The 22,774-nt window shown below is 32.7% G+C and overlaps 3 protein-coding genes across 6 annotated transcripts; 2 read left to right on the forward strand and 1 right to left on the reverse strand.

Moving 5' to 3' along the window:
* The first annotated feature begins 3,740 nt into the window (after nucleotides 1-3,740).
* LOC113852660 (tRNA (carboxymethyluridine(34)-5-O)-methyltransferase) lies at nucleotides 3,741-6,964 on the forward strand. 2 transcript variants are annotated; one of them, XM_027482994.1, is made up of 3 exons: nucleotides 3,746-3,778; nucleotides 4,058-5,122; nucleotides 5,658-6,916. In XM_027482994.1, exons 2-3 carry the CDS (start codon nucleotides 4,086-4,088, stop codon nucleotides 5,743-5,745), a joined length of 1,125 nt encoding a protein of 374 aa, XP_027338795.1. In that variant the 5' UTR covers nucleotides 3,746-3,778; nucleotides 4,058-4,085; the 3' UTR covers nucleotides 5,746-6,916. The 2 variants fall into 2 exon arrangements, with proteins under 2 accessions (XP_027338794.1, XP_027338795.1); XM_027482993.1 differs by having other exon boundaries at nucleotides 3,741-5,122; nucleotides 5,658-6,964.
* A 45-nt stretch (nucleotides 6,965-7,009) lies between these two features.
* On the reverse strand, nucleotides 7,010-11,605 carry LOC113871958. 2 transcript variants are annotated; one of them, XM_027509058.1, is made up of 7 exons: nucleotides 11,449-11,605; nucleotides 9,636-11,061; nucleotides 9,357-9,412; nucleotides 9,009-9,242; nucleotides 8,596-8,887; nucleotides 8,066-8,262; nucleotides 7,010-7,630 (listed from the first exon to the last, which is right to left on the reverse strand). In XM_027509058.1, the coding sequence occupies exons 2-7, from the start codon at nucleotides 11,019-11,021 to the stop codon at nucleotides 7,477-7,479; spliced, it is 2,319 nt and encodes a 772-aa protein (XP_027364859.1). In that variant the 5' UTR covers nucleotides 11,022-11,061; nucleotides 11,449-11,605; the 3' UTR covers nucleotides 7,010-7,476. The 2 variants fall into 2 exon arrangements, with proteins under 2 accessions (XP_027364859.1, XP_027364867.1); XM_027509066.1 differs by lacking the exon at nucleotides 11,449-11,605 and adding an exon at nucleotides 11,276-11,390 and having other exon boundaries at nucleotides 7,114-7,630.
* A 6,628-nt stretch (nucleotides 11,606-18,233) lies between these two features.
* Nucleotides 18,234-22,741, forward strand: LOC113849683 (transcription factor TGA3-like). Of its 2 annotated transcripts, none has more exons than XM_027479763.1 (9): nucleotides 18,234-18,357; nucleotides 19,016-19,192; nucleotides 19,282-19,356; nucleotides 19,666-19,725; nucleotides 19,807-19,884; nucleotides 19,985-20,048; nucleotides 20,929-21,200; nucleotides 21,624-21,851; nucleotides 22,399-22,741. In XM_027479763.1, exons 2-9 carry the CDS (start codon nucleotides 19,073-19,075, stop codon nucleotides 22,669-22,671), a joined length of 1,170 nt encoding a protein of 389 aa, XP_027335564.1. In that variant the 5' UTR covers nucleotides 18,234-18,357; nucleotides 19,016-19,072; the 3' UTR covers nucleotides 22,672-22,741. The 2 variants fall into 2 exon arrangements, with proteins under 2 accessions (XP_027335564.1, XP_027335573.1); XM_027479772.1 differs by having other exon boundaries at nucleotides 22,395-22,681.
* Nucleotides 22,742-22,774: the final 33 nt, after the last annotated feature.

The raw sequence follows: 22,774 nt of genomic DNA on the forward strand, positions 1-22,774 counted from the left end.
GAAGCAGTTGATTATGTGCGGAGGTATAATAAGAGGTGTTTTGTGTTAAAGCTTAATTATGAGAAGGCGTATGATTCGATAGAGTGGGGATATCTTTTGTTTATGTTACGTAGCTTTGGATTTTCAGACAAATGGGTCAGTTGGATGGAAGCTTGTGTGTGTGGGGGAAGCCTATCAGCTTTGATTAATGGTTGTCCTACATTGGAGGTTCATATTGAGCGGGGCCTAAAACAGGGGGATCCTCTTGCCCCTTTTCTTTTTCTTGTGGCAGCGGAAGGGTTAGGAGTTCTTATGTGGAAGGCAGTGACTTGTGGGTTGTTCTCTGGTGTGACGATTGGGGAAGGGGGACCAGATATTTCTTTGCTGCAGTTTGCAGATGACACATTAATTATGGGAGAAGCTTCGGTGCAGAATTTGTGGACTTTGAAAGCAGTATTGCGTAGCTTTGAATTAATGTCAGGTATGAAAATTAACTTCCATAAATCTTTTGTATTGGGGATTAACACTGGTGATGACTTTGAAAACTTGGCTGCGGAGTTCCTACATTGTAAGATTGATAGTTTTCCATTAAAGTATCTCGGATTACAGTTAGGTGTTAACCCGAGAAAGCCTAGTGCATGGAAGGGTGTGTTATAGGCTCTTAAAAAGCGGTTAGCGTCATGGAAGCAAAGGTATTTATCGATTGGAGGTAGGGTGACTTTGATTAATGCCGTTATTAATTCTATGCCATTGCACTCGTTATCCTTTTTTAAGGTGTCGAAGTTGGTAATAAAGGAAATTGTCACTATCCAACGGAATTTTTTATGGAAGGGTGTTAAGGATGGATCTAAAATCCCCTGAGTGAAATGGAAAACTGTATGTAGACTGCGGAAGAATGGTGGCTTGGGCATTAGGAATGTGCAGTGGTTTAATTGGGCGCTTCTTGGTAAATGGTTGTGGCGAGGTGTTAACTGTTCTAGTTCATTGTGGGTGCGAGTGTTGGAATCTAGATATGGAAGATTAGCTTCTTCTCTTCAACGTTCATCAGTTCACAACAGATGTTCTTTGTGGTGGCGTGATTTGCTGGAGGTTATTCATCAAGGGAATTCATGGCTGGATGAGAAGTTTGATAGAAGTGTGGGTGCAGATTTACACACTCTTTTTTGGAGAGATAAGTGGGTAGGAGGGGTGCGATTGTGTGAAGCATTTCCGCGATTATTTGCAGTGGCGAGAAATGTTGAATCACGTGTATTGGAGAATGGTTTTCATGATGGCACTAGATGGGTTTGGAATGTTAGTTGGCGAAGAGGACTCTTTCAACATGAGATCTCAAGCTTTAATCTTTTGTTGGAGCTTGTGGATGAAGTTTCTATTAATTTACTACAAGAAGATAAATGGGTATGGAGGGCAGATTCTTTAGGTTGTTATTCAGTGCAATCTGCGTATTCATGGCTATTTGAACTTTTTGGTGGTCCTAATAGTGTAGATCAGTGTACGGCAGATGCATTGCAAAGGCTATGGAGAGGGAATGTCCCTCTTAAGTGTCTGGTTTTTTCTTGGCAATTGTTGTTGAATGCACTTCCTTGTAAAGGTTTACTGATTGATCGTGGTGTTCAAATTGATGATATAACTTGTTGTTTCTGTCATGGTTTGGAGGTACTTCCAACTCATTTATTTTTAACGTGCTCAGTTTCATCTCAAATTTGGTACTTTACTGCACGTTGGCTTAGATTCTCACTGGTTTTGCCTTCAGATTTATCGACTCACTTGCTTTCTTGGGTTGGTGTTGGCTGTAGTAAAAGAGAAGGAATATGCTTATTAATTATCTAGGTAAGTACAGTGTGGTCTTTGTGGTTGCATAGAAATAAAATTATATTTTCCAATGGTGTTTTGGATGAGAGGGAAGTCTTAGATTCTATTATTCTGAGATCCTGGAAATGGTTTTCACTTGTTAGTAAGGGAGAAGCTATTATGTTAGCTGATTGGTATTTGAACCCACGAAATTGCATCTGTCTTAATTTTGCATAAGTATATTTTTGCTTTTTATTTCTGAGTAAGTAATTTTTTGTGTATATGGGTTTTGAGTTCCCCTTGAACTCTTTTTAATAAGATTTGTTTTGCTTATAAAAAAAAAAAAAGATTATAAAAAATTTCAATTAAATTACTTTCTTTAACTGAAAAAATTAAATGTAATTGTAAATTTTTTATGAAATTATTAATGTTTTTAGAGTAACTAACAGGTGATTGGTTAACCAATTTTTTCATTGTGAGGATTTACACAGTCAAAATTTAAATAATATTTTTGTTTTTTTTTTTTTTTGCAGTTCACTTGTTTAGAGAGGATACATATGAGATTAAATTCTCTATAATAATCACTTAGTTTGTTTTATTTTTAGGTCTGTTAACTCTATTAAAAATATAAAAAAATATTCTATATATAATATTAAACGTGAAATGATATTAAACATGTTTTAAATTATATCATACTCATAATAAAAAATTATTTTTAGATTACTGTGCATGCATATTGATCTCATCTTATTAAATAATTTTAAGATAATTACATCACTGTATATTTATTTTAAAAAACATTTTAAAGATATTTAAGCATAAGATTTTACTTTATATATATATTTTTCATTCCTTTAACTATTAATATAAATTACACACTGGACAATTTCTTATCGAAAGCGCAATATGGTGATTTCATTATTCATGATTGGCTGAGTTGTGCGATATTTACGGTTGAAAAGATAATAATAATAATAATAATAATAATAATAATAACAATAATAATAGGTTTAACATAAGAATTTTTGTTTGACAATTACTCAATAGTTAACACTTAACAGTAAGTAGAAACTTGTTGGCAAAATGGCACTTTTTGCTTCAATTGGATTGTTATGCTAGCTAGGATTGATTACAAAAAGTATATCATATTGCACATTATGTACCCCAAATAGAGTTTTTGAGATGATGAGATCAAATGATCGTTTTAAATTACCAGTTTTCGTTTTGTTGTTTACTTTTTCTTAATTCATTTTTAAAAAATGTCAAAATTTTAATATTATTTACGAAGGTTCATCCATATAATGTAAAAAAAAAAAACTGTAATCGTTAATATCAATTGTCTCATGCTTCAATCCATGTTCTTCTTAAACTAGTTTTGAGGACTAATCACCACTTTATTTCTTGGTTGGTTTATTGTCCATACATTCTTCCACTTTTAACCATTTAACTAACTCTTAAATCCCTGATCTGATATAAGTCTCACTTTACTAGATTCCTAATATAACATACAAAATGGAAATTAAGTGGACTAGCTTACACTAAAATTAGTGAACTAAGATAGAATAAATGATTAATTATTTGTTTAGATTACATTTCATCCAACGGCAAAACACATATCAGGGCATTTTATGAGAGTAAATTTTTGTTTTCTTCCTACAAGCTATGAATCAAAAAGTATGTTTTTAATATTCCTTATCAATAAAAATATGCTACAATTATCACTTAGTACAAAGGTACGTAATCTTAAAAAGAACAATGAATATTTGATTTAACTTATTTGTAAAAAATGATTTTTTGATAATTTAAAATTTAAGCAAAAAGGCAAGAGTTTAAGTTTTAAAGACTCCGGATCCGACCCAAGTGTCATGGGCAAACCGGGTTTTTGAGAGTGCTGTCGGGCTTAGCTAGCACAAACACGAGCACCAAGGTTTGTCCCAATCTCATATATTCCCCACGAGAGTTGAATTATTTTTCTTCTCTATTCAATCACGATCCCACCTGGTAACTGGTAAGCACTTTTTTCCTTAATGTCCCTTTGAATAGATTCGCCTATAAACTCTCCTCGCCTAATTCTTATCTTTCGAAAGTTGAGACCTTTAAGCCTCAGTTTCCTTTGGGTTTTGTTCATTCTAACCTAACCCTTTTCACTATCTTCTCATTTGGTCATTTCATTACAAGTGCACATATTTGCATATTTTGGTTTTGGGTTTTTTCTTTTGTATATGAATGAAGAACTATTGGGTTATAGATTTTATATATAAATAAATAAGCTTCTAACCTTTTGCAGGTGATATCTGGTACACTATGGTAGGTTAATGCTTTATACTGCTCTAAAAGCAAGTAGATTCTTCTACCAGCCTAGGGTAACCCTTGGTTTGTCCATTACCATTAGTGATTCTGTTCATCATTCAGGATTTTGTTCAATGAAAGAAATCGATTCTGAGGTGAATTCTAGTTTGTGTACTCTTGCCCCCAGTACAGAACCCTGCATCACAGATTCTTTATCAGTTAGTGGGAACCGTACCACGTCATCTATAAGTGTACAATCCACCCCTGAAATTGAAAAGAAGTTTGTGCATCATGTTTATGATGCTATTGCTCCACATTTCAGTTCCACCCGGTTCGCCAAGTGGCCAAAGGTTGCTGCTTTTTTGTCATCATTGCAATCTGGATCACTTGTTCTGGATGCAGGATGTGGGAATGGAAAATACTTAGGTTTAAATCATGATTGCTTTTTTATAGGATGTGATATAAGTCCTTCCTTGATTAAAATATGCTCAGATAGAGGGCATGAAGTTTTGGTTGCAGATGCTGTGAATCTTCCGTACAGAACTGGTTTTGGTGATGCAGCAATATCTATAGCTGTGTTACATCATTTAAGCACTGAAAATAGAAGGAGAAAAGCAATAGAAGAATTGGTCAGAGTTGTTAAAAAGGGTGGTCTTGTTCTGATTACAGTTTGGGCTGTAGAACAAGAGGATAGTTCGCTGATTACAAAATGGACTCCACTGACGGAGAAGTATGTTGAGGAGTGGGTCGGACCAGGAAGTCCTCGTGCTCGGCCCCCCTCATCCTTATCATTAGAAAGTATTCCTGAAAGTGAGGAGAGTGGCTCTGGTGAGCTTATGAAAGTTTGCAATGAGTCAAGAGCATCAAGAGTTTTTGAGGAAGAAATAAATATGAAGAATCAACAGGAATACTTTGTTCCTTGGCATTTACCTTATCATCGTGCTGAAATAAGTGGTGCTTCTGCCCATGCTCTTGCTGCTGGTCTGGCAACTAAAGATGACAAAAAGGGTGCTGTGGTGTATAATAGATATTATCATGTTTTTAGTGAAGGCGAACTTGAAAGGTAACATACCGATAATTAGATTATTTTTTCTCCTTTCATTTTTTCACAATATAATAAGTCGCTAAAGATTCTCTCATTAGGCTTCATGTTTGGGTGAGCTTGATCTTGGATGTCAATGGTGCTATGTTAGCATACTTCAAATCTCAATCTAGAAATATGGATTATATAGGATGAGATGGAGACATTAGCTTCAGTAAAAGCTATTCAAGGTTTTAACTCAAAATTGCTGTTTCAGTATTAGCTTTCTTCAAATGGCGATCCTGACATTTTTAAAAATACAAGCACTTGTCTTTTAAAAAAAACGAAGCAGGACTGTTTTGGGCAGTGTCATAACATCATGTGTCTTGCTTATCTCTATAAATAATCAAATTTATGATGAAATTTTTATTTCTCGGGCGCCTACTCTATGCTTTACAATAAACGTTTCAAATTTGAAAAGGAGTATAATGCAGAACTATGTTGTAGATGACTAGATGTGCTTATGTGCAGGATGCATTAGTTCTGATTTCTAACTAATTTTCATATCATTTTGCAGTTTGACAACTGGAATAAACAATGCTAGAATTGTTGATCAGTTTTTTGATAAATCCAACTGGTGTATTATTCTTGAGAAGACGATATGACTAAGAAAGAAACCCATTTGATATCTCACGGAACAAAATTGGGCTGCCACTGCCTCTAGACATCTGTCCAACGTATCATCCTCAAGCTGGTATAGCAGGAAGGAGTGTAGTATAACAGCTTTTACACCATTTATCCTGCAACTTAACTTTGTCTGGCTTCTAGCTTGCTGTCAATAATAAAAAAATGGACAGCTGCAGAGCTTGGACGTAAATGATTCTCTAACCATTAAAGCTACCACAAGTTATTGTTTTTATTGTTCTTTTTGCAAAACCCAATTTTGGTTGTAACAATAGGGCATGAAGGACACCACTATTATGTGTGTTGGTGTTATAGCTGGTACTCTGTCTACCCAAACAATGCTGAACATCTTTTAGCCACCTACAGGAGCGTTTTTACAATGATTTCATGTATTGAGCAATTTAGTTGATGGTTGGATCCCACTACTTTGTCATGATTTGCTCTTTCATTATCAGTCTCAAGGGAATTCAAAATCTTACGAGGCTAGCTTCTAGCCCCTTCTTCAATATCCCTTTTGTGATTAGGCCATCGGCAGACATGTGAGGAGGGTCTTTGGTTCCGTAGGTAGCATAGAGTGCATAATAGTTGGATTCCAAAAAGTAAAAAACACTGCGCAATTTAAAACATGAACTTGTATTTACATATCGAATGCGGTAGCCAGAGCTGAATGTTGCCTTAGACAGCGGCCAGGTTGTTGCAGTGAGCTACTTGTGATTTTATTATGCCTTCGATGCAGTGGTTGCTGCCCAAATGTCTAAGAAGCAACATTTGAATAAAACTGACCGTTGCAAACGAGCCGCACCGTTTTCAAAATTTTTTTATCCGGCGTTTGTGCTTTAAGGCACTCGATTGTCAGCTGCTCCCTACGTTGGGTGAAGGAAAATCGAGAAGCTATGGTTTCGCACTGTTTACACTCACCTATGACTGTACGGCAATAAATTCGTTGCTTAAGTTCTTATATTCCACTTTTAGGAGTAAAGGAGAAATATGCATGTTATTGTTGCAAAGATAAGGAGAAAAACTGTTCTTGTTTGATTATTGCCCGTCTTAAAAGTTGTCTACGTTTCCACTACAAAGTCAAGGACTAGAGGAGAAATATATTTGTTATTATTGTGAACACAAGGAGAAAGAACTCTGATCTATTATCTCACTTCTTGTTTGATTGCCTGTTTTAAAAGTTTCGTATAGACTCTATCCATTGCAAAACAAATCAGAACTATTCTTAATTTTTGAATGACTTTTAGTAAACCACAACTCATGCCTACATTGTATAAACGGGCAATAAAAGGAAAAATCAAGTTAAGATTTGAGACATTTCTGAAGTCCAACATAATGAACTTAACCGTATACTGCCATACAAGTAAATCCATTTATGTTCAACCATTAAAAAAATACTATACCAAGCCACCTGTAAAAAAGCATTACAAGTTCAAGCTCTTCATGCATAGTACGTGATGAACCATTGTAAGTTGCATCAAACAATTAAAAGCACTAAAGTAATTGTAGAAAGACAGCATGTATAGAACAGGACATAATAGAAACGTATTTTCCTCAGCCCTATTTGTCTTCCTTTCCTTCTGTACCCTTCTACAGAGACAGGTGCAATGGGCAAAAAAGCTAACATAAGACATTGGTTACTTTGGAGATACTTTGTGTAATAGAAAATCAATATCAATCTACCGGACATATTTACAGAACTTCATTAGCACATGCTAGCTGTTCAAACCCCAGTCATAAGGCTGATAAGTCACCTTCATCTCAGACGTAGCAAGCAAGTCCAATAATACTTCTGAGTCAGCTGGATCTAAGTAGTTTGAAACATGCTTGATCACCTCTACCTCGTTCTTGCCAAAATCTATACTATACCTGAGAATGAACAAAGGGAAATAACTATTTTCAGATTTGAAAACACTAATTTTAGCTGTGCAAATTGTCAAATTTTTCATTGATAATCGTAAACGCATGTTCATATTTAAGTTTCACACACAAACTAATAGTATTAAACTATTCAACATCGGAAATGGATTTTCACCATATATTTTTCATTTGCACTTCTGCAAGATCCCTTATGCATTTATAAGTTGAAGTAATATTAGCCGCCTGTCAAACTTACAAAATTAAAGCTCAAATACGTTTTGATTGAACCATTCAGCTAAGTATAGAATTTGAAAGGTTTGCCTTTCTCTGTGGAATATGTGCTAGTGTATAGGAAAATATTCGTTGAGTTGTTCTCTGCTTAATATTACCATAAATCACACCAATCATGCTCAGCAATCAGAATCCACCGTCGAAAGAACATACCATTTAAGGATTTTACTGGCATTTACAGCCTTTGCAGTCAACTCAATTACAACGCCTCCATTTCTCAAAAAATTACGTGCTGCATCCAATAACTCTTCGTCAATATTTCCAGGAGAGTAGCACCGAAGTGCAGGCCCGGATCGGGTACCATACACCAAAGCAAAATGAATAAGAGGCTCGGGATAAGGAAGTGCCACCTGACAAAGAAATAAAGAAATATGAGCACCAACGTATGCTATTCAAGTAATGTCATGGTGAAAGGATGTGTACTAAACAGCAGAAGCTTTTGTGAAATGCTGGCAAATTAATTTCTTGGGTGCACTCGCGAAGGCTTTTTTTTTTTTTTTGGGGGGGGGGGGGGGGAAGAAATTCAAGGTACATCCAATAATTAAAAACTAATTATATTCAAAGTGAGCGTTTATTTTGTCTCTTATGATTACATATATATAATATATTTCAAAGTTTTTTAAAATTGCTTGAACTAAATTGCGTTTAACAAGTATTCCTAACAAATTTAATTTATTGCTTACCCTTGAGCGCTTGTCTTTTGCACCAAATGGCTTCTTAAGGTTATATGGCGGTCGCTGGTTTCCCCTCAATATGCCATTTTGAATAGCTGAAAGTGAGTAGGTGAACCCACCAATAAGATATTTTAATTCTCCAAATAATTTCCTTCGTTCCAGTGCTCCATCTGGATGACCTAATACTAAGATTGCATGGATGGCCATCATGTTATAAAGATTAATAAAGAACGCAAGTTTTTCTTCTCTAGACAAATCCCATATTTCCACTCTTTGGAGCTCTTCTACTATTCTCAGATACCTAAAATGATAAGTGCACAAATAACAGTGAAAAATTCTTGAAATAACTGAGTAGATTATCAAGATTAAATGACACGTCTAAGTTCTAAAGCAAGGGAAAAGACAGAAAATGTTAAAGCAACCTTGCAAACTCCTCACTTCCATGCATACTTGCATAGTCAACATGACGCCCATCTTCAGAAACATAGGCTTCAAACATTGCACGGGACAGAAACCTCAGCCTTGATGCAATTTCAGACAAAGGCTTGGGCTTCGCTGTAATTATGCCTCTAGGAATGTTGTGACATTGTGACACCACAATTGGATCATCATCCAAAAACCGATACAAGTGATTTCCATCCTCAAATAGATTATCACTAAAGCAAAACAAAAATCATTGAAAACCATGAAGGATTATCAAATATGTAACAACTAAAAACATAATTTAAGCAATGGAAAGTGGAAACACCAAATGCAGTATATGGACTCACTCAAGCACGTGTCGGAAGAACAGTTTGTTAGCAAGCTTTCGTGCAAACTCAACAGCCTATGATGCCAGACAAAAATTAGAATGATAAAAAAGACATTATGAAGCTAGAAATTGTATTAAATGAATCAGTGGGGATATTTGGTAGATGATTTGTTTGAGCAAGTGATTGAAAATAGAGCAAGACTAGATTCTATGCAATAAATGATTACGTATGACAGGAGTCATAGATGGGTTGCTTTTGGGCATTAAAAGCATGCTTGAGGCTTGAGACCAAGCTTACCTCTTGCCTTTCCAAATATTGATCTTCTGATAAGAAATCTACAGCTTCTGAGCCAAGAAAACAGTTAGTGAACCTGCGCATCTTGTACAATCGGTCCTTGACAGCAATGGATTCTTTCATTTTGCGGACAATAATTGCCATTTCATCAATCATTCCGTTACTGCACACATCATCCTCCCCAGAAATTGGTGGTGATGGGGCTTCAAACAACGGTGCTTCAGTGATAAGAAAGTCAATCTTTTCATCAAGCTTGCCTGACTCATCTAAGGTTTTTAGCTCACTAAAGCCTCCAATAAGTATTTCATTGAAATAAACCTTTGGAACTGAAGTAGATCCAGAAATCTTCTCCAGCTCCATCTTTCTACCAGGGTATACATCTATGTTGATTTCAACATATCTAAGCCCTTTCATTCGCAAAAATAGCCTAATCTCCTTAGATTCATGGCACCCTAGTTTTGTGTACAATATAATCCTTCCTTTCATGGCTAAGGTTGGTTGTGAACCTTCAGTTATTGAATCTCTCTGCTCAGTTTTGATTTCCCCATCAACATCAGATGACTTCTTGATGTAATTCAAGGGATTCCAGGCAAATTTCTCCACTGCCTTCTCAGACCCCATTTTGGTTTCACTAACCTTTGAGGTGTCTGAAACATCCTTACCTTCATCATCAAAATTACCCACAGCACCTTCATCACTTTTTCCAGAAAGGCGACGCAGCATAGTGGAGACTGCCACTGCACTTTTCTCCTTAACAAAATTTTTGAGAGCTACAGCCTTCTCAACAACACCTGGACTATCCTGATCAGCATCCGCCCTACGGCCAGACATGCTCCGGTTAGCTTCCATCCCTGGAACCTCAGTTCCATCAAATACAGGCTCCAAATTGTGGTCCTCAGTTGGAATTTCATCCGTCTTATCATATACCTGCGCTGATTCAATGTCTCTATTGTCATCATCCTCTTTACCCAAGTCATTCAGTCCAGAATTACTATCTAGATTTGTTTCTTGACTTCTAGGCTCAAATTCCCCGCTAGCATCCACCTTATCACCAGAATCCTCTTCCCCAACAGTCTCAGATTTACCCTCTAAGTCTTCTTGTTGAGTTCCAGACTGCAAATCCCTACTCTCCTCCTTCCTCTGAGCCAATTCAGATTCACCAACAACAACATCTCGTATTCCCTCATTAGTATTAGACTCAGACCTTATATCGTTCATGTCATTTATTTCCTCTAGTTTATTTTCAAACTCAGAGCCATCATGACCATTTATCTGAGGTTTTACCTCCTTTGATTCTTTGCCCTGATCAATAACCAAATCATCTACTTGCAGATTCTCAACAGCTTGAGAAATTGCTTCCTTTGTGTCCACTACTGGTTGATTTTCCATGGTGAAAGCAAGCTAGAGTTCATACGAATTCCTAGTAAAACTGCGAGAAATCATAAAAGACATAAATTAAAATTAATGATATAAAAAAATTTAAAAAATACAGCAACAGATACATCAACACCATTAATTCAACACTGCTATATACATTGGAATTCTTCTACTGTCATATAGTAACAGAGATTAACATAGTTAAACGTGAAAGGTGGAGCAAGAAACACAGAGTTCCGATTCACTATGACACCACACACGATTACCTTATTCCCGATCTGTATAAGGAAATATAAAGAAAAAAAAGTCTTCCCTAAAATCCACAACGCTTTCAAAGTGAAATCAATTATAGATGAACCAAAGGATGGCAGATATATGAATATGAATGAATGAATGAATAGCCTATAGCGTCCGGTGAAAACGGAGAAGGAGAACTTACGGTTACAGATCGGAAGAGTAAGTTGAAGCGTTGACTGCAGCGTTAACGTTTGGGGTTCAAAGCTGAAACCGCAAGTCAGGTTGACAGAACATAGAAGGAGAAGCGGGAAGTCCGTGAGGCGGCTTCGGCCAAAATTTTCATTTTATTTTTCTATTCTAACAATTTTGTCCTCTGGAAAAAATTAAATAAAATAAAAGTCTCCTCATTTTCTTACCCCGTAATTTTTGCAATAATGCAAGAGACAGTATCTGTCCCTCAATAAATTGGAAAATAAAACGAACGTTGCTGACAATAACGTGTATTAAATGAAGTTTTTTAATTTTGATGAAAATAAAAAATCAATAAATATATTTAAGTTTATTACAATGTACTTACAATTAAACAAAAAAGATAGCATATTATTTTAATGAAAAAATAATGTGTGATAAAATTTGATAAATAACATGGATTATTATTAAACAATGAGTATAAATTTCAATAGGTGGCTTGATTTTAGTCGCACTTGCGTCTTATATTGTCTTTGCTAATTGTCCTAAGTTAATTAGATCAAAGGTTTGAATCTTGTAGTGGTCTAACTTGGAGTTAAACAGTTTCTCAGACTCTAACAATCCTGGAATTCTTATGTATTAAAGTACTCCTAACACGCATTAATTAACATGTCCATTTTGCTGAAATAACTGACATGTTCAACTCTTAGACCATTTTATATTGCATTAATGAATGATTTTATTGGTTGACTGTAATTTTAGAATCTATCAACCCCACATATGTATTATTATACATGTTTGGTTTAACTTAATGTTAAAAATAATTTCTCAAAGATTTTGAATTCAAGTCTTTGTGTATGTAAAAATTCTCTAATCTTTTATAATTCTTTAGTAATTAATTTTAAAAAATTCAAATGTAAAATAAGATAAATTAAATATGTACTCATAAAATTTCTTTATAACATTAAGATATTAAAAATTTAACCAAAAAAAAAAATGAATTCGAATTGTGTTTTCAGGTTATAAACTGAATTTCTTTTTTGAAGATAAATCATAGTAAAATAATATAAAATATACAATTCGTGTAATTTAACTTAATTTTAAAAAGCCAGTTTAAATATACTAAATTATAACAAAAAAGAAGATAAAAAAATATCTAATCAACTAAACAAATACAGAATCAAAAATAAAAACTTACATCAGCATTTGTGATGAAATGCGGATATATGGTATATAGGAAAACTCACATATTAATTTAAATAATTAATAATTCACAAAAAGTTTACAAATAAATTAGTACAATGAAAGTTTCAGGGATCTTTACTTATAGAGTGCTGTCAAATATGTTGCCATGCTTGAATTTTAATCTCTAATTCAATTTTACAATATCAAATTAACATCTAGAAGGTAAGTGTAAGCAGTAAGTTCATAGAAGCAAGAAGATTAAAAATAAACAACCAAGTTGAAGCAAGAGAATTTGGGTTAAGAACAAATATATGAAGTTACTCCGAGTTCAAGTTGAAATTCCTTATCCTTTAACAGCAAATTATAGAATGTCACAATGCAAAAGGATAAATCAAGGGAATAATAAAATCACACACACACAAAGATAAAACATTTCCAAAACAATGAATTGAAGTTTCAAAATGTTACTTCAGAAAAAACAAAGATCCTATTTGCAATAAAATGCTAACTTTTTTTCTTGTCCAACCAAAGAGTCTATTAACTCTGTTAAGAAAGCTTATTTTTAGTTGTTTGGGGATTTTAAAACGTGCAATCATATACAACAATAAGGATTTAGCGTATTTAGTTATGGCATAGGCCTTCATTGTCAAATATAATTTGTTCTTAAACAAAATTTATGTACTATTTTAAAAATATTATTGGTGTTATTTATTAATTAAATACATTTATTTATTTATATAAATAATTTATATTTAATATTATTATACATTATCAAATTTATTTTTATTTAATTAATAAATAACACTAACAATATTTAAATTTTTTCTTTAGTTATGTTGTTACAGTTGAGGAGCATTTATCGGTATGAAAAATTATATTCTTAGAAAATTTATAACTATTTCTGCAATTAAGAGAGATAAAAAAAAAACATAAGATTAAATAAAAATACATAGTAAAGAGAAAAATAATTTATAGAAAGTGTTGCAGATATATGAGCAAGAACAATTCAAGTAAATTGATAACGAACATAAAAGGCAGGGAAAAAGAGAAAACGTGGAGCCCTATTTGCCGATTTGTTCAAGCTACTTGTCTTTTTACCAAGTCGCAAGAAGCTGCATTACTTATTTTATAAGTTATTTCAAATTTTAAGGTTCTCTTAATAAAAGTAATGGCCAAACACCTCAGTAACTACGGATATTGAGAAAAGCATATGCCACGCGTCCAGAGAAAAAATGGATAATATAAAGTACCATAAAAGTTCTGCAGAATGATCTGCTTGATTTTTTCTTCTCCATTAATTAAATATCACAGATATTTTTTAAGATATTTAAATGTCCTTTTTATACAAAATATATTTTCAAAACGTGTATATACATATAATAGTAATAATAATTTACAGTATTTAGATGTAATTTTAATTTTTAATAATTCAAATTACAAATTCATTCTAAGTCCTTTAGTTTGTACTAAAATATTTTGTAGTACAGCATGGACTTTGTCATATGTGCTATGATTTTTTTAGTCATCATAAGTTTTAGCTTCATCACAAAGAAATTATTGTGTTTCTAAATAAATTAATTAAGGAACATGATCCACAAGCTAGATTGTCTTCTCATAGTGGAGAACTTCTTAAAGTGCTTCTGTAACCAAAAAAGCTTAGCATTAATTAGCTAGGATCTGTTTGAAAAATCAAGAGAAAATAAATTTAAAATAATTGTAACTATTGATGATAAAATCAAAGATTTTTAATTTTCCAAAACATTATCATTTACTTAATCGACTGCTGAATTGTTTATTATGTACACAAAAACAATTATATACTCTTTTGTTCCCTAAAAACAATATAATGTCCACTCTACACCATAAACCCAGTAAGCAATTGACCAGGTATCATGCTTCGCCACTTGAAAAGAAGTTACTTTTTCTTTTTAATCTTTTACATCTTTAAAGGGTGTTTGATGCAATCCTTCCTTTTCCTAGTGTCAGCTGTTTACACATCATGCAGTATTTTATGGACCACTTGGATTTGTGTAGAAAGTTTATAAACACGGGAACTTTACACACACACACACACGTATGGACACATGAAGACATAAAAAAGAATGAATATTCTTATACAATTATATGTAGATATGGACAAATTAAATTATTTCACTTTCTAATTTCATATAACCGAATTATTAGGTTGATAAATTTTAATATTTATAGAAAAATTTCAAACACATCACAATATGAAGGAATATAATTACACTTACCTTCTTTATTAAGATTAATAATAACTGCATTTATATTATATTCTTAGTTGAAAAATTACACTTATCTACATTATATCTCATATTATTTTAAGAGTACTGCGGTATGTATAAAATTAGGAAAGTTACTTGTAATTTTTTTTAAAACAGTACATTGTTTATATAACTAAAAAAATGTTATTTACTAGCCATTTTATGTTGTATTAACTTTTGTTAATATAGTGTTTTAATACAAAATAAAATATTTGTAAGAATAATCTGATTTTATGCTAATAATACAAGATATTATATCAACAAATAACTTTGTTGATAAGAGTATTAAAATATATTATCAATACATCAAATATTATTAATATAATGCATTATTTGTAAGTATAAGTTTCTTTAAAGTCTATACCAATTAACGATTAATTTTTATTAGACAATGACAGCACTGATAAAGACAATCTGAATATAATTTATAATTTTTATTTGTTAAAAACCAGTATTTTTTTTATTCAAAAATTTATGGGCGCTTCAGCATGGTACATATAAATAAATTATATAATCAATAAATTGATATTTAAATAGAAAATAACTCAAACTATTTCAATATAACTCTTAAATATTATATAGTTTCACGTATCATTGTAATTTTTAAAATTCTGTCAGAACAATAGTATCATAGTCGACATTACTCTAAAAAATATAAATAAGTGTAAATACTATCAATAGGCAAAATAGATCAATACCATGCATGTAATATGAATTTTAATTTTATAATAATATTTTTTCTTCTAAAACCACACTATTTAATTTTATAAAAACAACTCTTGCCAGTTGGTTTTATTATTATTATTTTTAATAATGTGAGAATATACGATAGAGTTGAAAATTTTAAAACATGCATGATTGTCAGCATTAAAAGCTACGTTAAGGATCACGAATTCAAACCTTTTGCTCTTCGCGGTGGTTATCTAAGCATGCAGGGCTTTTGGTAGCACATAAAAGGGGGCATAGTAGAAAATCTAAATCCACATGAAATGCATATGAAATACGAACTTGATAATTGATATCATAGTTGAAGCGAAAGGAAATTATTGGTTAAAGTTGGACTCACTGTAAACGTTTTTTCGGTGATGGAAAAGGAGGGAAAGTAAGAAATTAGAGAACAAATTTAAAAAGACGACGACGAAGAAAACCCTTTACTTTTGGAAAATCGTTATCTTCTTCTTTATAAAAGCATGTTTGGATGTCGTTTATGAAGCTTCATACCTTTCCCTATGAGGTTGGAAGGGGCAACTTTGAACGAATATACGAGTTTATCGATTGGCATGATCAACTAGCTAAGCTATTAATATATTTTATCTACACCTTCATTATTATCAAAGTTGAGGTGTCAGGTGCATGTATATATATATATATATATATACACACACACACACTTTCGTTAAACAACTTAATTAGCTAACTATAACTTTTCTTTTTCTGTAACAAACAAGATAAGGTTCATTGATTGTTTCCTATTCCAAGTTATAGGATAAATAATAATGACATCGAATTATGATTAATACTACTCACACTTGTGAATCTCGGTGGTAAGAAGTTTATTTATTTTTAAATATGAACTATTATATTTCTTGTGAATGAAAAAAAAATATTACTGAACATATATTTTATTCCTTGATATGAATCCATATCCTTTGGTTGGTTAATCAGATGTATGCATGCAACTTCTAGACAACGAAAGTGCAACTAAAATCAGTATGATCGTCCTGCTCAGGGTCTTAACCCTTTTGAGGCTCTAGGCAAAATAAGAAATTAGGACTCTTTAAAAAAATTATAAAATGTAATAAACAAAATAAAAGCATATATTAATAATTTTATTAAAATAATATATTTTTGTTAAGTGGCTATAATTTTTTCTAATAAAATTATAAAAAAAATATTCTTTCATTCAACCAATTTCTATGTTATAATTAACTACAAAAACAAAAAAAAAAGATAATAAAAAATGGGTTCTACGAGCATTTTGAGATGCAAAATCATTAATGATAATATTAACATTAATGTTTTTTAAAAATTCTTTATCGATTTATAAAATTGTGAGACTATGCAATAGTTCTTGTGACATTGATGATCTTAGGTAGGTTTTGATTAATTTTAACTCTAAAAAACTTCTTTCAGTTGATAATATAGTTACTGGGACCCTAAAAATTTTTTTATAAATGATTAAAACATTTAGATAACAATTTACAAATTTGACAAACTCAATAACTGTTTAATTTTTTGGAGAAAACTAAATTTTTCCATGAACTTTAATGTTAAAAATAGTAAAATTTTGGAATTAAATGAAGTTTTGAGTCTACATAAGTCAATGAATCGACTACGTTTATAGCAAGTGAGGTGTGACAAATTAAAAGGTCTTTTTTATTTTTTTCAACTACAAACTGTAAGAGCAGAAATTTTTTTAAAGTAAAAGTAAGACACGATTTTTATTTTGAGCCATCTTTTAAGCTTGAGCCCTAGGCGATTGCACCTCTAAACTACCCTTAAAACTGGGTCTGATCTGCCTAAAGAAGCATAATATATATAACAATTCCTACTTTTACATTTATCCAAAAGTGTGATACTAGAACAGATTAAAAAAAAGTTATTCTAATAAATTATAATAAAAAAAATTAAAATAAACTAAAAATAAATTATAAAAATCATAAACTTTTAAATAAGCTCTTCTTGATATTGCACATTTTTTTCATAACAAATTCACGCAAAATCTTTCGTACCATGCAACAATACTCATACGATAGGGGTCGTGCTATCAAGATGGGATGCTAAGCCCGAGAGCTTCAGGTTTATTTTTTTATATTTAAAAATTATAAAAGAAAAGCACATTCATTAACAGAGTGTACCCTTGAAAGTTAAGTTCTGACGAAGAATATAAATATTAGATATTTATAATTTTAAAAAATATGAATCAATATTAATTTTATTAACATAATCTTAAAAAATAATAAAAAAACTAACAGTACACATAGGTTTCGGCAAGACCAGGAATGAATCACCATCGTGTCAAAGAAAGAAGGACATGTGAGCCAAAGCACTTTGTTCTGTGTAACCTTTTCGTTTTTTTAATGCATCATTATTATTTTTTAAATGCTGTCGCACTCACTGTTTCTCTAGGAGTGTGAACGTAACCAAGTAAGCAAGTTGACACTTCAAACTATAGAGTTTTCTGAGCCAAGAAGAAAAAGTAAAAGTTGTGATTAGTGATTAGTTTTATTTACTATAGCTTTTAAATTTCACAAATTATTTTAGGTCCAGCGTTGCTTTTATAATTTGTTTGCATGCGGGCGAATAATAATGATATTAATTCAAGCAACTTAGCCACTGAGTTTTCACATGTCTATATATATTCACTTCTGAGAATCAACCTGGGGTCTTTCATGAACTAACCAACTTCCAAGATCGCTGATTTTGTCAATTAAGCTAGCTGCTAGCTATAGGTTAGTTTTCTTCAATCTGTAATAGTAGAAGTATTTGTAATGTTTCGTTTGGTTCCAATTTCAATTCACGCAACTTGAAAGTTGTTGTTTTGAGTAAAGGATTGGAGTCAAGTGAGTCAAACACTAGTACTTTGGCTGCTTTCTGTTTGTTTGTGGAAATTTTTCATGTAAGATGTTGAATTTCCTTTGTCAGAATGAGTATGATAGTTTTGATTATGAGTTGAACTTTTTTCTTTTATTATTAACTTTTTATGGGGTTGTTTGTATTGGTCTTTTTGGTTTCTGTGACAAATACTCTGGTGAGAATCTGGCTATACGTAGAGCTTTATTTACTTGCTAGATTTTGGCACCATTCCATCAAAGTGAGGCTTTGGAGTTAGTCTTACATATAAGAGCATATATGGTGTCTGTATATTGACTTTCGTTGCTGCAAACAGCTGATACAGTTACTCTTTGTATTCCTTTTCCTTATTTGAACTTTTTGAGCTATTGGAATCAGACTAGATCAGAATTAGGAGACAGCTGTTAATTATCTCTTTTCAGCTTAGAGACTTGGGTCTTCTTGTAATAATTTAGTTTAACATACCAGCAAGTTTCTTGTTTGGTGGCAAGTGGCAACAAATTAATGTTTTTTTTGTAATAATTATTGGTAATGCAGAAAACTCTTCTTTTATCATTTGGACGTTGCAAGAGATTAAAAAAAAAAAAAACCTTAATGGATATATATGAGCCGTTCCAGCAAGTTAGCATGTGGGGGGACAGCTTTAAAGTTGATGGTGGCCTTGGTTCAATTGCTTCCCCAATGTTAATGGAAAACACTAGCATGGAGAGCAAGGTGAGAAAGCATGATTTTTTTTTTGGTGGGTTAACTTTATTTTATGTGGAAATTAGACTTTGACAATATTTTGAATTTGAATTCTCCAGTCTGAGTATATTCCTAACGAATCAAGAGAGCCTTCTGGAGCAGATCAAGAGACTACAAATAAAGGTGTTAGTAAGGTGAAGTAATTTCATCAATACATATCTCGTTTATGTATGTTGAACTGATTTCTTGTCTCTTCTGAATAGGTACCAATGTTTCATTATAATTATTCTGCTAGTATTAAGAAGTGAACCTTCTGTGCTAAATATTTGAGAGAAAGAGAACTAGAGAAGTGACTGAATATTTTACAAGTCACGGTTTCTCTTATACATTTTAATGTTGGTAAAAACTGAAATGCATTAATTCTTTTAAAGATACATATTAAACTTGAATGATTTTGAGCTATTGTCTAGTTGTCTCTGATATTAGTTGCTGTTCATGTGTAGGTGCTAAGACGCCTAGCTCAGAATCGAGAGGCTGCGAAAAAGAGTCGGCTGCGGAAAAAGGTAGGATAGATGAACTTACAAGAAGGTAGCTGGTGTTTGTTAATTGTCATCTGATCTGATTTGTACTTTTGTTATTCATAGGCTTATGTTCAACAACTAGAAACAAGCCGTTTGAAGCTCATGCAATTGGAGCTAGAGATTGGGAAAGCAAGGCAGCAGGTGAACCAAAACTCAAAAATCATCACCTTAGTCCTTTTGCTACACCTTATAGTCCTTCATCTGTTATTTTTAAATGATATGCTAAGATGTCAACTTGCAGGGTCTGTATATAGGCAGTTCATTAGATGCCAGTTACACGGGATCATCCGAAACAATAAACCCAGGTTTGTGATTCTTAATATCAGTTTTAATCTTTCTTAGAAAGTGTTATTCTTCTATTAATTGTTAGATGTCACTTGTTCTTGTCACATGCATTCGAAGAACCAGAACTATGGGTTTTCTTTTCCTTTTTATGTTTCTATATGGAATGTAAATGCATATTTTTCTTGTTTTATTAAGTAACCAAATATATCACGCGTCTATGTGATTACCCCTAGAGTGCTTCTACAGTTCATTTAACTGTATCAAATTGCTTTTGACGCTGATAGGTCTAGGTGAATTTAATAGAAATAACTCAATTAAACAATGAAATTTCTTTTCTATTTTACTGAATGTCATGCTTGCTTAACTACAATTTCAACCTCGATTGGAAGATGTTTTATTTCTTGCTAGCCTTTTTCGGAATCAGAGTTGAAGGGAAGACCTAACAGATTTCTGTGTAAGGGCTTGAGCTGATCATGCTTCATCATTGCTTTTGCCCCCATCCATTTCCTCAGCCTACCCTCATGCAATTATGAACTTTCTTGAATTTTATGTCTTAGAGCAAGATATTGTCAATATCCTCCCTTTTGTTATCAAGTACATATTCGTCTTATTTTCATGCCCACATATCAGACTGAAGGTGAAGAGTATACAAATGTATAACGCCCCTTCCATGCCTTCATTTGGTATCCCCTTATTGATTATTCACCTTCATTAAATTTTTTTTGTTTCGTGAAGACCTCAGTCCTTCGGATGACACATTAATTTTTACTCAATGTCCATAACTACCGATGTTTGTTTTTATGTTATTTTATTTGACACTTCAGTACTTTTTAGTGTATGAAGCACTGTGCTTATAGCATTTTACATTCTTCTAAGGGGTCCTTCTGTTATGTGAAGCAGGGATTGTTGCATTTGAAATAGAATATGGACATTGGGTTGAAGAGCAACACAGGCGGAATGAAGAACTTAGACATGCATTTCAAACTCAAGCATCTGAAGGACAACTCCATCTACTTGTTCAGAATGTCTTAAACCATTACTCAAATCTTTTCAGAATGAAAGCAGATGCTGCAAAGGCTGATGTCCTTTTCTTAATCTCTGGTGTGTGGAAAGCATCAGTGGAGCGCATTTTCCTTTGGATTGGAGGGTCTCGCCCGTCACAGCTTCTAAATGTACATAACTGCTTACACTCTCTTCACTGATTGCGAAGAATGAGAGTTCTGCATTAATTTCCTTTTTTCTCAAGTTGCAATGTCTTTGAATTTTAGGGGGAAAAAAATCATAACATGAGTTCAGTCTGTTAAGTACTCTTACATCAGCTAGGATAGAGTCAAAATACTTTTTCTGAGGTTTGGGTAGCTCTTTTTCTTTTTGGTAGTTTTTAGAGTGAGTAAGGCCTAGGATTTTAATATCTATTAGTAATAAAGTCATAATACTTCTTATAAAGCTTCAAAAAACCTTATTCTATGAGCTAAATTTTAGACATGAGTTGGCCTAGTTTTTTTAATACATTTCTTGTCATGGAACATTTTGTGAATAGTTAAAAGATCATAGCAGAAATCTGAATAGAACTACCACTTGATCATTTCTTACAGATAATCGTGCCACAACTTGAGCCTTTGACTGATCAACAAATTGCTAGTATTAACAATCTCCGGCTCTCATCTCAGCAAGCGGAAGATGCTCTTTCACTAGGACTGGATAAACTCCAGCAGAGTCTGGTCCATGACATGGCAGTGGATCGATTTGGTGTAGGAAACTTTCGACTTCAGATGGCTGTTGCTGCGGAAAAATTTGAGGCATTAGAAGGTTTTGTAAACCAGGTATAACACTATATATTTGGGCTTCGGGATTTGTTTTCATTCCCAGTTACAATATTGACCTGGGACATTGTGCAGTTTATACAATCAGGATTTTTTTCTCAAATTACGATATATTTACATGCCTTTTCTTGTAATTCTTTTATAGATAGTTTAGACTAATATCCTCACTTAAGAAACCAATTAGTTAACTCAAATAGGAATTTTTAAGTTCAAACCAGACCATTCCACAAATATCACAAATTACTTTTTATCTTCCATATTTAGTATTACATTCTTTGTTTATAACCAACTTGCAATTCATCGTTACATTGAATATACAGCTTAATTAAATATTTATTTAATAAACTTTTTTAATATGATGACTATATCATAAATTTAAAGTTTATGATAAACTAAAAATAACTTATTTTAAAAAGTTATACCAAGAAACTTATTAATATCAGGTAAAATAACTTGGAAGATTCGTAAGCTGCAGTTTATAATCTTTTTTTGCTTGTTTGTAATAATATTGTTAACAAGTAAAATCTATTGTCTTCTCCACAGGCAGATCACCTTAGGCAACAAACTCTGCTGCACATGTCACGCATCCTGTCAACTCACCAAGCTGCTAGGGGCTTACTGGCTCTTGGGGAATTCTTTCACCGTCTTCGTACTCTTTGTTCTCTTTGGGCTGCTCGTCCATGTGATCTTACACCTTAAAGGAAGAAACCTGCTTCTGCTTCAACTTCAACTTCAACTTCAACTGGATGATCAACCATGTGCTTTACTGAACAGTTACGCAAGTTTTGGATATCATCATATGAGTATGAATGTGAAGTAAATGCTGTGTAGTGTACTACTATGAAGCAAAATCGTGATTTACAGCTTTTGAGAGTATGCTTGTACATAAGTTGTGCATCATCTGTAATACCATATTATGATTA

Source organism: Abrus precatorius, unplaced genomic scaffold (assembly GCF_003935025.1).
Source record: "Abrus precatorius isolate BTA unplaced genomic scaffold, Abrus_2018 Scaffold10, whole genome shotgun sequence".
Taxonomy (NCBI): Eukaryota; Viridiplantae; Streptophyta; class Magnoliopsida; order Fabales; family Fabaceae; genus Abrus; species Abrus precatorius.